Source organism: Schistocerca nitens, unplaced genomic scaffold, assembly GCF_023898315.1.
Source record: "Schistocerca nitens isolate TAMUIC-IGC-003100 unplaced genomic scaffold, iqSchNite1.1 HiC_scaffold_468, whole genome shotgun sequence".
Lineage (NCBI taxonomy): Eukaryota > Metazoa > Arthropoda > Insecta > Orthoptera > Acrididae > Schistocerca > Schistocerca nitens.
In genome coordinates, this window is record NW_026046001.1 from 4,633,630 (window position 1) to 4,652,713 (window position 19,084).

Here is a 19,084-nt window from a genome sequence, read left to right on the forward strand (position 1 = left end):
ATCGATATATCGATAAGTATCGATATATCGATAAGTATCGATATATCGAAAAGTATCGATATATCGAAAAGTATCGATATACCCATAAGTATCGATATATCGAGAAGTATCGATTTATCGAAAAGTATCGATATATCGAAAAGTATCGATATATCGAGAAGTATCGATTTATCGAAAAGTATCGATATATAGAAAAGTATCGATATATCGAAAAGTATCGATATATCCGATATATCGATAAGTATCGATGTATCGAAAACTATCGATATATCGAAAAGTATCGATATATCGAAAAGTATCGATATATCGAAAAGTATTGATATATCGATAAGTATCGATATATCGATAAGTATCGATAAGATATCGAAAAGTACCGATAAGATATCGAAAAGTACCGAAAAGATATCGAAAAGTATCGATATATATCGAATAGTATCGATATATATCTAAAAGTATTGATATATATCGAAAAGTATCTATATATAAGGAAAAGTATCGATATATAAGGAAAACTATCGATATATAATGAAAAGTATCGATATATAATGAAAAGTATCGATATATAATGATAAGTATGGATATATAATGATAAGTATCGATATATAATGATAAGTATCGATATATAATGATAAGTATCGATATATAAAGATAAGTATCGATATATAATAAAATGTATCGATATATAATGAAAAGTATCGAAAAGATATCGAAAAGTATCGAAAAGATATCGAAAAGTATCGAAAAGATATCGAAAAGTATCATAAAGATCGAAAAGTATCGAAAAGATATCGAAAAGTATCGATATATCGAAAAGTATCGATATATCGAAAAGTATCGATATATCGATAAGTATCGATATATCCGATATATCGATAAGTATCGATATATCGAAAACTATCGATATATCGAAAAGTATTGATATATCGAAAAGTATCGATATACCGAAAAGTATCGATATATCGAAAAGTATCGATATATCGATAAGTATCGATATATCGATAAGTATCGATATATCGCAAAGTATCGATATATCGATAAGTATCGATACATCGATAAGTATCGATATATCGATAAGTATCGATATATCGATAAGTATAGAAAAGGTATCGAAAAGTACCGAAAAGATATCGAAAAGTACCGGAAAGATATCGAAAAGTACCGAAAAGATATCGAAAAGTACCGAAAAGATATCGAAAAGTACCGAAAAGATATGGAAAAGTATCGAAAAGATATCGAAAAGTATCCAAAAGATATCGAAAAGTATCGAAATGATATCGAAAAGTATCGAAAAGATATCGAAATGTATCGATATATCGAATAGTATCGATATATCGAATAGTATCATTATATCGATAAGTATCGATATATCGAAAAGTACCGATATATCGAAAAGTACCGATATATAGATAAGTATCGATATATCGATAAGTATCGATAAGTATCGATATACCGATAAGTATCGATATATCGATAAGTATCGATATATCGATAAGTATCGATATGTCGATAAGTATCGATATATCGATAAGTATCGATATATCGAAAAGTATCGATGTATCGAAAAGTATCGATATATCGTAAAGAATCGATATATCGTAAAGTATCGATATATCGAAAAGTACCGATATATCGAAAAGTACCGAAAAGATATCGAAAAGTATCGAAAAGATATCGAAAAGTACCGAAAAGATATCGAAAAGTACCGAAAAGATATCCAAAAGTACCGAAAAGATATCGAAAAGTACCGAAAAGATATCGAAAAGTACCGAAAAGATATCGAAAAGTACCGAAAAATTTTCGAAAAGTATCGAAAAGATATCGATAAGTATCGAAAAGATATCGATAAGTATTTATATATAATGAAAAGTATCTATATATAATAAAAAGTATCGATATATAATGAAAAGTATCGATATATAATGAAAAGTATCGAAAAGATATCGATAAGTATCGAAAAGATATCGATAAGTATCGAAAAGATATCGAGAAGTATCCAAAAGATATCGATAAGTATCGAAATTTTATAGATAAGTATCGAAAAGATATCGAAAAGTATCGAAAAGATATCGAAAAGTATCGAAAAGACATCGAAAAGTATCGAAAAGATATCGAAAAGATATCGAAAAGTATCGAAAAGATATCGAAAAGTATCGAAAAGATATCGAAAAGTACCGAAAAAATATCGAAAAATATCGATATATCGAAAAGTATCGATATATCGAAAAGTATCGATATATCGATAAGTATCGATATATCGAAAAGTATCGATGTATCGAAAAGTATCGATATATCGATAAGTATCGATACATCGAAAAGTATCGATATATCGATAAGTATCGATATATCGAAAAGTATCGATGTATCGAATAGTATCGATATATCGATAAGTATCGATATATCGAAAAGTATCGATATATCGAAAAATATCGATGTATCGAAAAGTATCGATATATCGATAAGTATCGATCTATCGAAAAGTATCGATATATCGAAAAGTATCGATATGTCTAATAGTATCGATATATCAAGAAGTATCGATATATCGAAAAGTATCGATATATCGAAAAGTATCGATATATCGAAAAGAATCGATAAATCGATAAATATCGATATATCGAAAAGTACCGAAAAGATATCGATAAGTACCGAAAAGATATCGATAAGTACCGAAAAGATATCGATAAGTACCGAAAAGATATCTAAAAGTACCGAAAAGATATCTAAAAGTACCGAAAAAATATCGAAAAGTACCGAAAAGATATCGAAAAGTACCGAGAAGATATCGAAAAGTACCGAAAAGATATCGAAAAGTATCGAAAAGATATCGAAAAGTATCGAAAAGATATCGAATAGTATCGATATATATCGAAAAGCATCGATATATATCGAAAAGTATCTATATATAAGGAAAAGTATCGATATATAAGGAAAAGTATCGATATATAATGAAAAGTATCGATATATAATGAAAAGTATCGAATATAATGAAAAGTATCGAAAAGATATCGAAAAGTATCGAAAAGATATCAAAAAGTATCGAAAAGATATCGAAAAGTATCGAAAAGATATCGAAAAGTATCGATATGTCGATAAGTATCGATATATCGATAAGTATCGACATATCGATAAGTATCGACATATCGATAAGTATCGATATATCGATAAGTATCGACATATCGATAAGTATCGATATATCGATAAGTATCGATGTATCGAAAAGTATCGATATATCGATAAGTATCGATATATCGAAAAGTATCAATATATCAATATCGATGTATTGAAAAATATCGATATATCGATAAGTATCGATATATCGAAAAGTATCGATATATCGATAAGTATCCATATATCGATAAGTATCGATATATCGAGAAGTATCGAAATATCGAAAAGTATCGATATATCGATAAGTATGGATATATCGAATAGTATCGATATATCGAAAAGTATCGATATATCGATAAGTATCCATATATCGATAAGTATCTATATATCGATATATCGATAAGTATCGATATATCGATAAGTATCGATATATCGATAAGTACCGATATATCGATAAGTATCGATAAGTATCCATATATCGATAAGTATCGATATATCGATAAGTATCGATATATCGATAAGTATCGATATATCGATAAGTATCGATATATCGAAAAGTATCGATCTATCGAAAAGTATCGATATATCGTAAGGTATCGATATATCGAAAAGTACCGATATATCGAAAAGTACCGAAAAGATATCGAAAAGTATCGAAAAGATATCGAAAAGTGCCGAAAAGATATCCAAAAGTACCGAAAAGATATCCAAAAGTACCGAAAAGATATCGAAAAGTACCGAAAAGATATCGAAAAGTACCGAAAAGATATCGAAAAGTACCAAAAGATATCGAAAAGTATCGAAAAGATATCGAAAAGTATCGATATATCGATAAGTATCGATATATCGATAAGTATCGATATATCGAAAAGTATCGATATATCGAAAAGTATCGATATATCGATAAGTATCGATATATCGAAAAGTATCGATATATCGAAAAGTATCGATATATCGATAAGTATCGATATATCGATAAGTATCGTTATATCGATAAGAGTCGATAAGTATCGATATATCGATAAGTATCGATATATCGATAAGTATCGATATATCGATAAGTATCGATATATCGATAAGTGTCGATATATCGATAAGTATCGATATATCGATAAGTATCGATGTATCGATAAGTATCGATATATCGAAAAGTATCGATATATCGAAAAGTATCGATATATCGAAAAGTATCGATATATCGAAAAGTATCGATATATCGAATAGTATCGATTTATCGAAAAGTACCGATATATCGATAAGTACCGATATATCGAAAAGTACCGAAAAGATATCGAAAAGAGTCGAAAAGATATCGAAAAGTATCGAAAAGATATCGAAAAGTATCTATATATAATGAAAAGTATCTATATATAATAAAAAGTATCGATATATAATGAAAAGTATCGATATATAATGAAAAGTATCGAAAAGATATCGATAAGTATCGAAAAGATATCGATAAGTAACAAAAAGATATCGATAAGTATCGAAAAGATATAGATAAGTATCGAAAAGATATCGATAAGTATCGAAAAGATATCGAAAAGTATCGAAAAGTATCGAAAAGTATCGAAAAGATATCGAAAAGATATCGAAAAGTATCGAAAAGATATCGAAAAGTATCTATATATATCGAAAAGTATCTATATATATCGAAAAGTATCTATATATATCGAAAAGTATCTATATATAATGAAAAGTATCGATATATAATTAAAAGTATCGATATATAATGAAAAGTATCGATATATAATGATAAGTATCGATATATAATGATAAGTATCGATATATAAGTACCGAAAAGATATCGAAAAGTACCGAAAAGATATCGAAAAGTACCGAAAAGATATCGAAAAGAACCGGAAAGATATCGAAAAGTACCGAAAAGATATCGAAAAGTACCGAAAAGATATCGAAAAGTACCGAAAAGATATCGAAAAGTACCGAAAAGATTTCGAAAAGTACCGAAAAGTTATCGAAAAGTACCGAAAAGATATCGACAAGTACCGAAAAGATATCGACAAGTACCGAAAAGATATCGACAAGTACCGAAAAGATATCGACAAGTACCGAAAAGATATCGAAAAGTATCGAAAAGATATCGAAAAGTATCGAAAAGATATCGAAAAGTATCGTAAAGATATCGAAAAGTATCGAAAAGATATCGAAAAGTATCGCTGTATCGATAAGTATCGATATATCGATAAGTATCGATATATCGATAAGTATCGATATATCGAAAAGTATCGATATATATTAAAAGTATCGATATATCGATAAGTATCGATATATCGAGAAGTATCGATTTATCGAAAAGTATCGATATATCGAAAAGTATCGTTATATCGAGAAGTATCGATTTATCGAAAAGTATCGATATATAGAAAAGTATCGATATATCGAAAAGTATCGATATATCCGATATATCGATAAGTATCGATATATCGAAAAGTATCGATATATCGAAAAGTATCGATATATCGAAAAGTATCGATATATCGATAAGTATCGATATATCGATAAGTATCGATAAGATATCGAAAAGTACCGATAAGATATCGAAAAGTACCGAAAAGATATCGAAAAGTATCGATATATATCGAATAGTATCGATATATATCGAAAAGTATTGATATATATCGAAAAGTATCTATATATAAGGAAAAGTATCGATATATAAGGAAAACTATCGATATATAATGAAAAGTATCGATATATAATGAAAAGTATCGATATATAATGATAAGTATCGATATATAATGATAAGTATCGATATATAATGATAAGTATCGATATATAATGATAAGTATCGATATATAAAGATAAGTATCGATATATAATAAAATGTATCGATATATAATGAAAAGTATCGAAAAGATATCGAAAAGTATCGAAAAGATATCGAAAAGTATCGAAAAGATCGAAAAGTATCGAAAAGATATCGAAAAGTATCGATATATCGAAAAGTATCGATATATCGAAAAGTATCGATATATCGATAAGTATCGATATATCCGATATATCGATAAGTATCGATACATCGAAAACTATCGATATATCGAAAAGTATTGATATATCGAAAAGTATCGATATACCGAAAAGTATCGATATATCGAAAAGTATCGATATATCGATAAGTATCGATATATCGATAAGTATCGATATATCGCAAAGTATCGATATATCGATAAGTATCGATATATCGCAAAGTATCGATATATCGATAAGTATCGATACATCGATAAGTATCGATATATCGATAAGTATCGATATATCGATAAGTATAGAAAAGGTATCGAAAAGTACCGAAAAGATATCGAAAAGTACCGGAAAGATATCGAAAAGTACCGAAAAGATATCGAAAAGTACCGAAAAGATATCGAAAAGTACCGAAAAGATATCGAAAAGTATCGAAAAGATGGTTATCACATTTAGCATTCAACCGCGATTTTTTATATATATTTTAACAACGCGTTTCGAGAGACAATGCTCTCATCATCAGGTTGTAAAATCTATGTCGCGAAATTAAACGTACTAAAAAGACAAAATACCATCACCAATAGTTGGTGGGTCCATAAAGTAAAAAAGAATTAAAAGTATATTGGACTGTGAGTCCTCGTCTTGTTAAAATATATATAAAAAATCGCGGTTGAATGCTAAATGTGATAACCAGTATAACGACAACTGCTACCTCGACTCCATAATGGATTATATCATATCGAAAAGATATCGAAAAGTATCGAAAAGATATCGAAAAGTATCGAAATGATATCGAAAAGTATCGAAAAGATATCGAAATGTATCGATATATCGAATAGTATCGATATATCGAATAGTATCGTTATATCGATAAGTATCGATATATCGAAAAGTACCGATATATCGAAAAGTACCGATATATCGATAAGTATCGATATATCGATAAGTATCGATAAGTATCGATATACCGATAAGTATCGATATATCGATAAGTATCGATATATCGATAAATATCGATATATCGATAAGTATCGATATGTCAATAAGTATCGATATATCGATAAGTATCGATATATCGAAAAGTATCGATATATCGAAAAGTATCGATATATCGCAAAGAATCGATATATCGTAAAGTATCGATATATCGTAAAGTACCGATATATCGAAAAGTACCGAAAAGATATCGAAAAGTATCGAAAAGATATCGAAAAGTACAGAAAAGATATCGAAAAGTACCGAAAAGATATCCAAAAGTACCGAAAAGATATCGAAAAGTACCGAAAAGATATCGAAAAGTACCGAAAAGATATCGAAAAGTACCGAAAAATTTTCGAAAAGTATCGAAAAGATATCGAAAAGTATCGAAAAGATATCGAAAAGTATCGTAAAGATATCGAAAAGTATCGAAAAGATATCGAAAAGTATCGATGTATCGATAAGTATCGATATATCGATAAGTATCGATATATCGATAAGTATCGATGTATCGAAAAGTATCGATATATCGAAAAGTATCGATATATCCATAAGTATCGATATATCGAGAAGTATCGATTTATCGAAAAGTATCGATATATCGAAAAGTATCGATATATCGAGAAGTATCGATTTATCGAAAAGTATCGATATATAGAAAAGTATCGATTTATCGAAAAGTATCGATATATCCGATATATCGATAAGTATCGATGTATCGAAAACTATCGATATATCGAAAAGTATCGATATATCGAAAAGTATCGATATATCGAAAAGTATCGATATATCGATAAGTATCGATATATCGATAAGTATCGATAAGATATCGAAAAGTACCGAAAAGATATCGAAAAGTACCGAAAAGATATCGAAAAGTATCGATATATATCGAATAGTATCGATATATATCGAAAAGTATTGATATATATCGAAAAGTATCTATATATAAGGAAAAGTATCGATATATAAGGAAAACTATCGATATATAATGAAAAGTATCGATATATAATGAAAAGTATCGATATATAATGATAAGTATGGATATATAATGATAAGTATCGATATATAATGATAAGTATCGATATATAATGATAAGTATCGATATATAATGATAAGTATCGATATATAAAGATAAGTATCGATATATAATAAAATGTATCGATATATAATGAAAAGTATCGAAAAGATATCGAAAAGTATCGAAAAGATATCGAAAAGTATCGAAAAGATATCGAAAAGTATCATAAAGATCGAAAAGTATCGAAAAGATATCGAAAAGTATCGATATATCGAAAAGTATCGATATATCGATAAGTATCGATATATCGATAAGTATCGATATATCCGACATATCGATAAGTATCGATATATCGAAAACTATCGATATATCGAAAAGTATTGATATATCGAAAAGTATCGATATACCGAAAAGTATCGATATATCGAAAAGTATCGATATATCGATAAGTATCGATATATCGATAAGTATCGATATATCGCAAAGTATCGATATATCGATAAGTATCGATACATCGATAAGTATCGATATATCGATAAGTATCGATATATCGATAAGTATAGAAAAGGTATCGAAAAGTACCGAAAAGATATCGAAAAGTACCGGAAAGATATCGAAAAGTACCGAAAAGATATCGAAAAGTACCGAAAAGATATCGAAAAGTACCGAAAAGATATCGAAAAGTATCGAAAAGATATCGAAAAGTATCGAAAAGATATCGAAAAGTATCGAAATGATATCGAAAAGTATCGAAAAGATATCGAAATGTATCGATATATCGAATAGTATCGATATATCGAATAGTATCATTATATCGATAAGTATCGATATATCGAAAAGTACCGATATATCGAAAAGTACCGATATATAGATAAGTATCGATATATCGATAAGTATCGATAAGTATCGATATACCGATAAGTATCGATATATCGATAAGTATCGATATATCGATAAGTATCGATATATCGATAAGAATCGATATGTCGATAAGTATCGATATATCGATAAGGATCGATATATCGAAAAGTATCGATATATCGAAAAGTATCGATATATCGTAAAGAATCGATATATCGTAAAGTATCGATATATCGAAAAGTACCGATATATCGAAAAGTACCGAAAAGATATCGAAAAGTATCGAAAAGATATCGAAAAGTACCGAAAAGATATCGAAAAGTACCGAAAAGATATCCAAAAGTACCGAAAAGATATCGAAAAGTACCGAAAAGATATCGAAAAGTACCGAAAAGATATCGAAAAGTACCGAAAAATTTTCGAAAAGTATCGAAAAGATATCGATAAGTATCGAAAAGATATCGATAAGTATTTATATATAATGAAAAGTATCTATATATAATAAAAAGTATCGATATATAATGAAAAGTATCGATATATAATGAAAAGTATCGAAAAGATATCGATAAGTATCGAAAAGATATCGATAAGTATCGAAAAGATATCGACAAGTATCGAAAAGATATCGATAAGTATCGAAATTTTATAGATAAGTATCGAAAAGATATCGAAAAGTATCGAAAAGATATCGATAAGTATCGAAAAGACATCGAAAAGTATCGAAAAGATATCGAAAAGATATCGAAAAGTATCGAAAAGATATCGAAAAGTATCGAAAAGATATCGAAAAGTACCGAAAAAATATCGAAAAGTATCGATATATCGAAAAGTATCGATATATCGAAAAGTATCGATATATCGATAAGTATCGATATATCGAAAAGTATCGATGTATCGAAAAGTATCGATAGATCGATAAGTATCGATACATCGAAAAGTATCGATATATCGATAAGTATCGATATATCGAAAAGTATCGATGTATCGAATAGTATCGATATATCGATAAGTATCGATATATCGAAAAGTATCGATATATCGAAAAGTATCGATGTATCGAAAAGTATCGATATATCGATAAGTATCGATATATCGAAAAGTGTCGATATATCGAAAAGTATCGATATATCTAATAGTATCGATATATCAAGAAGTATCGATATATCGAAAAGTATCGATATATCGAAAAGTATCGATATATCGAAAAGAATCGATATATCGATAAATATCGATATATCGAAAAGTACCGAAAAGATATCGATAAGTACCGAAAAGATATCGATAAGTACCGAAAAGATATCGATAAGTACCGAAAAGATATCTAAAAGTACCGAAAAGATATCTAAAAGTACCGAAAAAATATCGAAAAGTACCGAAAAGATATCGAAAAGTACCGAGAAGATATCGAAAAGTACCGAAAAGATATCGAAAAGTATCGAAAAGATATCGAAAAGTATCGATATATCGATAAGTATCGATATATCGATAAGTATCGACATATCGATAAGTATCGATATATCGATAAGTATCGACATATCGATAAGTATCGATATATCGATAAGTATCGATATATCGAAAAGTATCGATATATATTAAAAGTATCGATATATCGATAAGTATCGATATATCGAGAAGTATCGATTTATCGAAAAGTATCGATATATCGAAAAGTATCGTTATATCGAGAAGTATCGATTTATCGAAAAGTATCGATATATAGAAAAGTATCGATATATCGAAAAGTATCGATATATCCGATATATCGATAAGTATCGATATATCGAAAAGTATCGATATATCGAAAAGTATCGATATATCGAAAAGTATCGATATATCGATAAGTATCGATATATCGATAAGTATCGATAAGATATCGAAAAGTACCGATAAGATATCGAAAAGTACCGAAAAGATATCGAAAAGTATCGATATATATCGAATAGTATCGATATATATCGAAAAGTATTGATATATATCGAAAAGTATCTATATATAAGGAAAAGTATCGATATATAAGGAAAACTATCGATATATAATGAAAAGTATCGATATATAATGAAAAGTATCGATATATAATGATAAGTATCGATATATAATGATAAGTATCGATATATAATGATAAGTATCGATATATAATGATAAGTATCGATATATAAAGATAAGTATCGATATATAATAAAATGTATCGATATATAATGAAAAGTATCGAAAAGATATCGAAAAGTATCGAAAAGATATCGAAAAGTATCGAAAAGATCGAAAAGTATCGAAAAGATATCGAAAAGTATCGATATATCGAAAAGTATCGATATATCGAAAAGTATCGATATATCGATAAGTATCGATATATCCGATATATCGATAAGTATCGATACATCGAAAACTATCGATATATCGAAAAGTATTGATATATCGAAAAGTATCGATATACCGAAAAGTATCGATATATCGAAAAGTATCGATATATCGATAAGTATCGATATATCGATAAGTATCGATATATCGCAAAGTATCGATATATCGATAAGTATCGATATATCGCAAAGTATCGATATATCGATAAGTATCGATATATCGCAAAGTATCGATATATCGAAAAGTGTCGATATATCGAAAAGTATCGATTTATCGAAAAGTATCGATATATCGAAAAGTATCGATATATCGAAAAGTATCGAAATATCGAAAAGTATCGATATATCGATAAGTATCGATAAGATATCGAAAAGAACCGGAAAGATATCGAAAAGTACCGAAAAGATATCGAAAAGTACCGAAAAGATATCGAAAAGTACCGAAAAGATATCGAAAAGTACCGAAAAGATTTCGAAAAGTACCGAAAAGATTTCGAAAAGTACCGAAAAGATATCGAAAAGTACCGAAAAGTTATCGAAAAGTACCGAAAAGATATCGACAAGTACCGAAAAGATATCGACAAGTACCGAAAAGATATCGACAAGTACCGAAAAGATATCGAAAAGTACCGAAAAGATATCGAAAAGTACCGAAAAGATATCGAAAAGTACCGAAAAGATATCGAAAAGTACCGAAAAGATTTCGAAAATTACCGAAAAGATATCGAAAAGTATCGAAAAGATATCGAAAAGTATCGAAAAGATATCGAAAAGTATCGTAAAGATATCGAAAAGTATCGAAAAGATATCGAAAAGTATCGATGTATAGATAAGTATCGATATATCGATAAGTATCGATATATCGATAAGTATCGATATATCGAAAAGTATCGATATATCGAAAAGTATCGATATATCGATAAGTATCGATATATCGAGAAGTATCGATTTATCGAAAAGTATCGATATATCGAAAAGTATCGATATATCGAGAAGTATCGATTTATCGAAAAGTATCGATATATAGAAAAGTATCGATATATCGAAAAGTATCGATATATCCGATATATCGATAAGTATCGATATATCGAAAACTATCGATATATCGAAAAGTATCGATATATCGAAAAGTATCGATATATCGAAAAGTATCGATATATCGATAAGTATCGATATATCGATAAGTATCGATAAGATATCGAAAAGTACCGATAAGATATCGAAAAGTACCGAAAAGATATCGAAAAGTATCGATATATATCGAATAGTATCGATACATATCGAAAAGTATTGATATATATCGAAAAGTATCTATATATAAGGAAAAGTATCGATATATAAGGAAAACTATCGATATATAATGAAAAGTATCGATATATAATGAAAAGTATCGATACATAATGATAAGTATCGATATATAATGATAAGTATCGATATATAATGATAAGTATCGATATATAATGATAAGTATCGATATATAAAGATAAGTATCGATATATAATAAATTGTATCGATATATAATGAAAAGTATCGAAAAGATATCGAAAAGTATCGAAAAGATATCGAAAAGTATCGAAAAGATATCGAAAAGTATCATAAAGATCGAAAAGTATCGAAAAGATATCGAAAAGTATCGATATATCGAAAAGTATCGATATATCGATAAGTATCGATATATCGAAAAGTATCGATATATCTATAAGTATCGATATATCTATAAGTATCGATATATCGATAATTATCGATATATCGATAAGTATCGATATATCGATAAGTATCGATATATCGATAAGTATCGATATATCGATAAGTATCGATATATCGATAAGTATCGATATATCGATAAGTATCGATATATCGATTAGTATCGATATATCGATAAGTTTCGATATATCGATAAGTATCGATATATCGCAAAGTATCGATATATCGATAAGTATCGATATATCGGTAAGTACAGAAAAGATATCGAAAAGTACCGAAAAGATATCGATAAGTACCGGAATGATATCGAAAAGTACCGAAAAGATATCGAAAAGTACCGAAAAGATATCGAAAAGTACCGAAAAGATATCGAAAAGTACCGAAAAGATATCGAAAAGTACCGAAAAGATATCGAAAAGTACCGAAAAGATTTCGAAAAGTACCGAAAAGATATCGAAAAGTACCGAAAAGATATCGAAAAGTACCGAAAAGATATCGAAAATTACCGTAAAGATATCGAAAAGTACCGAAAAGATATCGAAAAGTACCGAAAAGATATCGAAAAGTACCAAAAAGATATCGACAAGTACCGAAAAGATATCGACAAGTACCGAAAAGATATCGACAAGTACCGAGAAGATATCGAAAAGTACCGAAAAGATATCGAAAAGTATCGAAAAGATATCGAAAAGTATTGAAAAGATATCGAAACGTATCGCAAAGATATCGAAAAGTATCGAAAAGATAACGAAAAGTATCGATATATCGAAAAGTATCAATATGTCGAAAAGTATCGATATATCGATAAGTATCGATATATCGATAAGTATCGATATATCGAAAAGTATCGATATGCCGAAAAGTATCGATATATCGATAAGTATCGATATATCGATAAGTATCGATATATCGATAAGTATCGATATATCGATAAGTATCGATATATCGAAAAGTATCGATATATCGATAAGTATCGATATATCGATAAGTATCGAAATATCGAAAAGTATCGATATATCGATAAGTATGGATATATCGAATAGTATCGATATATCGAAAAGTATCGATATATCGATAAGTATCCATATATCGATAAGTATCTATATATCGATATATCGATAAGTATCGATATATCGATAAGTATCGATATATCGATAAGTACCGATATATCGATAAGTATCGATAAGTATCGATATATCGATAAGTATCGATGTATCGAAAAGTATCGATATATCGAAAAGTATCGATGTATCGAAAAGTATCGATATATCGAAAAGTATCGATATATCGAAAAGTATCGATATATCGAAAAGTATCGATATATCGAAAAGTACCGATATATCGATAAGTACCGATATATCGAAAAGTACCGAAAAGATATCGAAAAGTATCGAAAAGATATCGAAAAGTATCGAAAAGATATCGAAAAGTATCGAAAAGATATCGAAAAGTATCGAAAAGATATCGAAAAGTGTCTATATATAATGAAAAGTATCTATATATAATAAAAAGTATCGATATATAATGAAAAGTATCGATATATAATGTGAAAAGTATCGAAAAGATATCGATAAGATTCGAAAAGATATCGATAAGTATCGAAAAGATATCGATAAGTATCGAAAAGATATCGATAAGTATCGAAAAGATATAGATAAGTTTCAAAAAGATATCGAAAAGTATCGAAAAGACATCGAAAAGTATCGAAAAGTTATCGAAAAGTATCGAAAAGATATCGAAAAGTATCGAAAAGTTATCGAAAAGTATCGAAAAGATATCGAAAAGTATCGAAAAGATATCGAAAAGTACCGAAAAGATATCGAAAAGTATCGAAAAGATATCGAAAAGTATCGAAAAGATATCGAAAAGTAGCGATATAATATCGAAAAGTATCGAAAAGATATCGAAAAGTATCGAAAAGATATCGAAAAGTATCGAAAAGATATCGAAAAGTGTCTATATATAATGAAAAGTATCTATATATAATAAAAAGTATCGATATATAATGAAAAGTATCGATATATAATGTGAAAAGTATCGAAAAGATATAGATAAGTTTCAAAAAGATATCGAAAAGTTATCGAAAAGTATCGAAAAGATATCGAAAAGTATCGAAAAGTTATCGAAAAGTATCGAAAAGATATCGAAAAGTATCGAAAAGATATCGAAAAGATATCGAAAAGTATCGAAAAGATCGAAGAAAAGATATCGATAAGTATCGATGTATCGATTAGTATCGATATATCGATAAGTATCGATATATCGAGAAGTATCGATATATCGAAAAGTATCGATATATCGAAAAGTATCGATATAACGAAAAAAATCGATATATCGAAAAGTATCGATATATCGAAAAGAATCGATATATCGATAAGTATCGATAAGATATCGAAAAGTATCGATATATCGAAAAGTATCGATATATCGATAAGTATCGATATATCGATACGTATCGAAAAGATATCGATAAGTACCGAAAAGATATCGATAAGTACCGAAAAGATATCGAAAAGTACCGAAAAGATATCGAAAAGTATCGAAAAGATATCAAAAAGTATCGAAAAGATATCGAAAAGTATCGAAAAGATATCGAAAAGTATCGAAATGATATCGAAAAGTATCGAAAAGATATCGAAAAGTATCGATATATCGAAAAGTATCGATATATCGATAAGTATCGATATATCGATAAGTATCGATATATCGAAAAGTACCGATATATCGAAAAGTACCGATATATCGATAAGTACCGATATATCGATAAGTATCGATAAGTATCGATATATCGATAAGTATCGATATATCGATAAGTATCGATATATCGATAAGTATCGATATATCGAAAAGTATCGATATATCGTAAAGTATCGATATATCGAAAAGTACCGATATATCGAAAAGTACCGAAAAGATATCGAAAAGTATCGAAAAGATATCGAAAAGTGCCGAAAAGATATCCAAAAGTACCGAAAAGAGATCGAAAAGTACCGAAAAGATATCGAAAAGTATCGAAAAGACATCGAAAAGTATCGAAAAGATATCGAAAAGATATCGAAAAGTATCGAAAAGATATCGAAAAGTATCTATATATATCGAAAAGTATCTATATATATCGAAAAGTATCTATATATAATGAAAAGTATCGATATATAATTAAAAGTATCGATATATAATGAAAAGTATCGATATATAATGATAAGTATCGATATATAATGATAAGTATCGATATATAAGTACCGAAAAGATATCGAAAAGTACCGAAAAGATATCGAAAAGTACCGAAAAGATATCGAAAAGAACCGGAAAGATATAGAAAAGTACCGAAAAGATATCGAAAAGTACCGAAAAGATATCGAAAAGTACCGAAAAGATATCGAAAAGTACCGAAAAGATTTCGAAAAGTACCGAAAAGATTTCGAAAAGTACCGAAAAGATATCGAAAAGTACCGAAAAGTTATCGAAAAGTACCGAAAAGATATCGAAAAGTATCATAAAGATCGAAAAGTATCGAAAAGATATCGAAAAGTATCGATATATCGAAAAGTATCGATATATCGAAAAGTATCGATATATCGATAAGTATCGATATATCCGATATATCGATAAGTATCGATATATCGAAAACTATCGATATATCGAAAAGTATTGATATATCGAAAAGTATCGATATACCGAAAAGTATCGATATATCGAAAAGTATCGATATATCGATAAGTATCGATATATCGATAAGTATCGATATATCGCAAAGTATCGATATATCGATAAGTATCGATACATCGATAAGTATCGATATATCGATAAGTATCGATATATCGATAAGTATAGAAAAGGTATCGAAAAGTACCGAAATGATATCGAAAAGTACCGGAAAGATATCGAAAAGTACCGAAAAGATATCGAAAAGTACCGAAAAGATATCGAAAAGTACCGAAAAGATATCGAAAAGTATCGAAAAGATGGTTATCACATTTAGCATTCAACCGCGATTTTTTATATATATTTTAACAACGCGTTTCGAGAGACAATGCTCTCATCATCAGGTTGTAAAATCTATGTCGCGAAATTAAACGTACTAAAAAGACAAAATACCATCACCAATAGTTGGTGGGTCCATAAAGTAAAAAAGAATTAAAAGTATATTGGACTGTGGGTCCTCGTCTTGTTAAAATATATATAAAAAATCGCGGTTGAATGCTAAATGTGATAACCAGTATAACGACAACTGCTACCTTGACTCCATAATGGATTATATCATATCGAAAAGATATCGAAAAGATATCGAAAAGTATCGAAATGATATCGAAAAGTATCGAAAAGATATCGAAATGTATCGATATATCGAATAGTATCGATATATCGAATAGTATCATTATATCGATAAGTATCGATATATCGAAAAGTACCGATATATCGAAAAGTACCGATATATCGATAAGTATCGATATATCGATAAGTATCGATAAGTATCGATATACCGATAAGTATCGATATATCGATAAGTATCGATATATCGATAAGTATCGATATATCGATAAGTATCGATATGTCGATAAGTATCGATATATCGATAAGTATCGATATATCGAAAAGTATCGATATATCGAAAAGTATCGATATATCGTAAAGAATCGATATATCGTAAAGTATCGATATATCGAAAAGTACCGATAATCGAAAAGTACCAAAAAGATATCGAAAAGTACCGAAAAGATATCCAAAAGTACCGAAAAGATATCTAAAAGTACCGAAAAGATATCGAAAAGTACCGAAAAGATATCGAAAAGTACCGAAAAATTTTCGAAAAGTATCGAAAAGATATCGAAAAGTATCGAAAAGATATCGAAAAGTATCGTAAAGATATCGAAAAGTATCGAAAAGATATCGAAAAGTATCGATGTATCGATAAGTATCGATATATCGATAAGTATCGATATATCGATAAGTATCGATATATCGAAAAGTATCGATATATCGAAAAGTATCGATATACCCATAAGTATCGATATATCGAGAAGTATCGATTTATCGAAAAGTATCGATATATCGAAAAGTATCGATATATCGAGAAGTATCGATTTATCGAAAAGTATCGATATATAGAAAAGTATCGATATATCGAAAAGTATCGATATATCCGATATATCGATAAGTATCGATGTATCGAAAACTATCGATATATCGAAAAGTATCGATATATCGAAAAGTATCGATATATCGAAAAGTATTGATATATCGATAAGTATCGATATATCGATAAGTATCGATAAGATATCGAAAAGTACCGATAAGATATCGAAAAGTACCGAAAAGATATCGAAAAGTATCGATATATATCGAATAGTATCGATATATATCTAAAAGTATTGATATATATCGAAAAGTATCTATATATAAGGAAAAGTATCGATATATAAGGAAAACTATCGATATATAATGAAAAGTATCGATATATAATGAAAAGTATCGATATATAATGATAAGTATGGATATATAATGATAAGTATCGATATATAATGATAAGTATCGATATATAATGATAAGTATCGATATATAAAGATAAGTATCGATATATAATAAAATGTATCGATATATAATGAAAAGTATCGAAAAGATATCGAAAAGTATCGAAAAGATATCGAAAAGTATCGAAAAGATATCGAAAAGTATCATAAAGATCGAAAAGTATCGAAAAGATATCGAAAAGTATCGATATATCGAAAAGTATCGATATATCGAAAAGTATCGATATATCGATAAGTATCGATATATCCGATATATCGATAAGTATCGATATATCGAAAACTATCGATATATCGAAAAGTATTGATATATCGAAAAGTATCGATATACCGAAAAGTATCGATATATCGAAAAGTATCGATATATCGATAAGTATCGATATATCGATAAGTATCGATATATCGCAAAGTATCGATATATCGATAAGTATCGATACATCGATAAGTATCGATATATCGATAAGTATCGATATATCGATAAGTATAGAAAAGGTATCGAAAAGTACCGAAAAGATATCGAAAAGTACCGGAAAGATATCGAAAAGTACCGAAAA

General features: G+C 28.5%; 2 protein-coding genes across 2 annotated transcripts; both read left to right on the forward strand.

Moving 5' to 3' along the window:
* The first annotated feature begins 1,552 nt into the window (after window positions 1–1,552).
* LOC126232268 (repetitive organellar protein-like) lies at window positions 1,553–6,543 on the forward strand. Its single transcript, XM_049942556.1, has 10 exons — window positions 1,553–1,564; window positions 1,620–1,866; window positions 1,908–2,207; window positions 2,928–3,093; window positions 3,770–3,884; window positions 4,333–4,468; window positions 4,582–4,827; window positions 4,889–5,258; window positions 5,976–6,110; window positions 6,396–6,543. Exons 1-10 carry the CDS (start codon window positions 1,553–1,555, stop codon window positions 6,541–6,543), a joined length of 1,875 nt encoding a protein of 624 aa, XP_049798513.1.
* A 268-nt stretch (window positions 6,544–6,811) lies between these two features.
* On the forward strand, window positions 6,812–16,984 carry LOC126232269 (repetitive organellar protein-like). Its single transcript, XM_049942557.1, has 15 exons — window positions 6,812–6,865; window positions 7,207–7,490; window positions 8,655–8,811; window positions 9,153–9,435; window positions 9,477–9,776; window positions 11,666–12,152; window positions 12,830–12,949; window positions 13,262–13,696; window positions 14,383–14,455; window positions 14,560–14,873; window positions 15,072–15,187; window positions 15,469–15,664; window positions 15,941–16,167; window positions 16,229–16,512; window positions 16,814–16,984. The coding sequence occupies exons 1-15, from the start codon at window positions 6,812–6,814 to the stop codon at window positions 16,982–16,984; spliced, it is 3,501 nt and encodes a 1,166-aa protein (XP_049798514.1).
* Window positions 16,985–19,084: the final 2,100 nt, after the last annotated feature.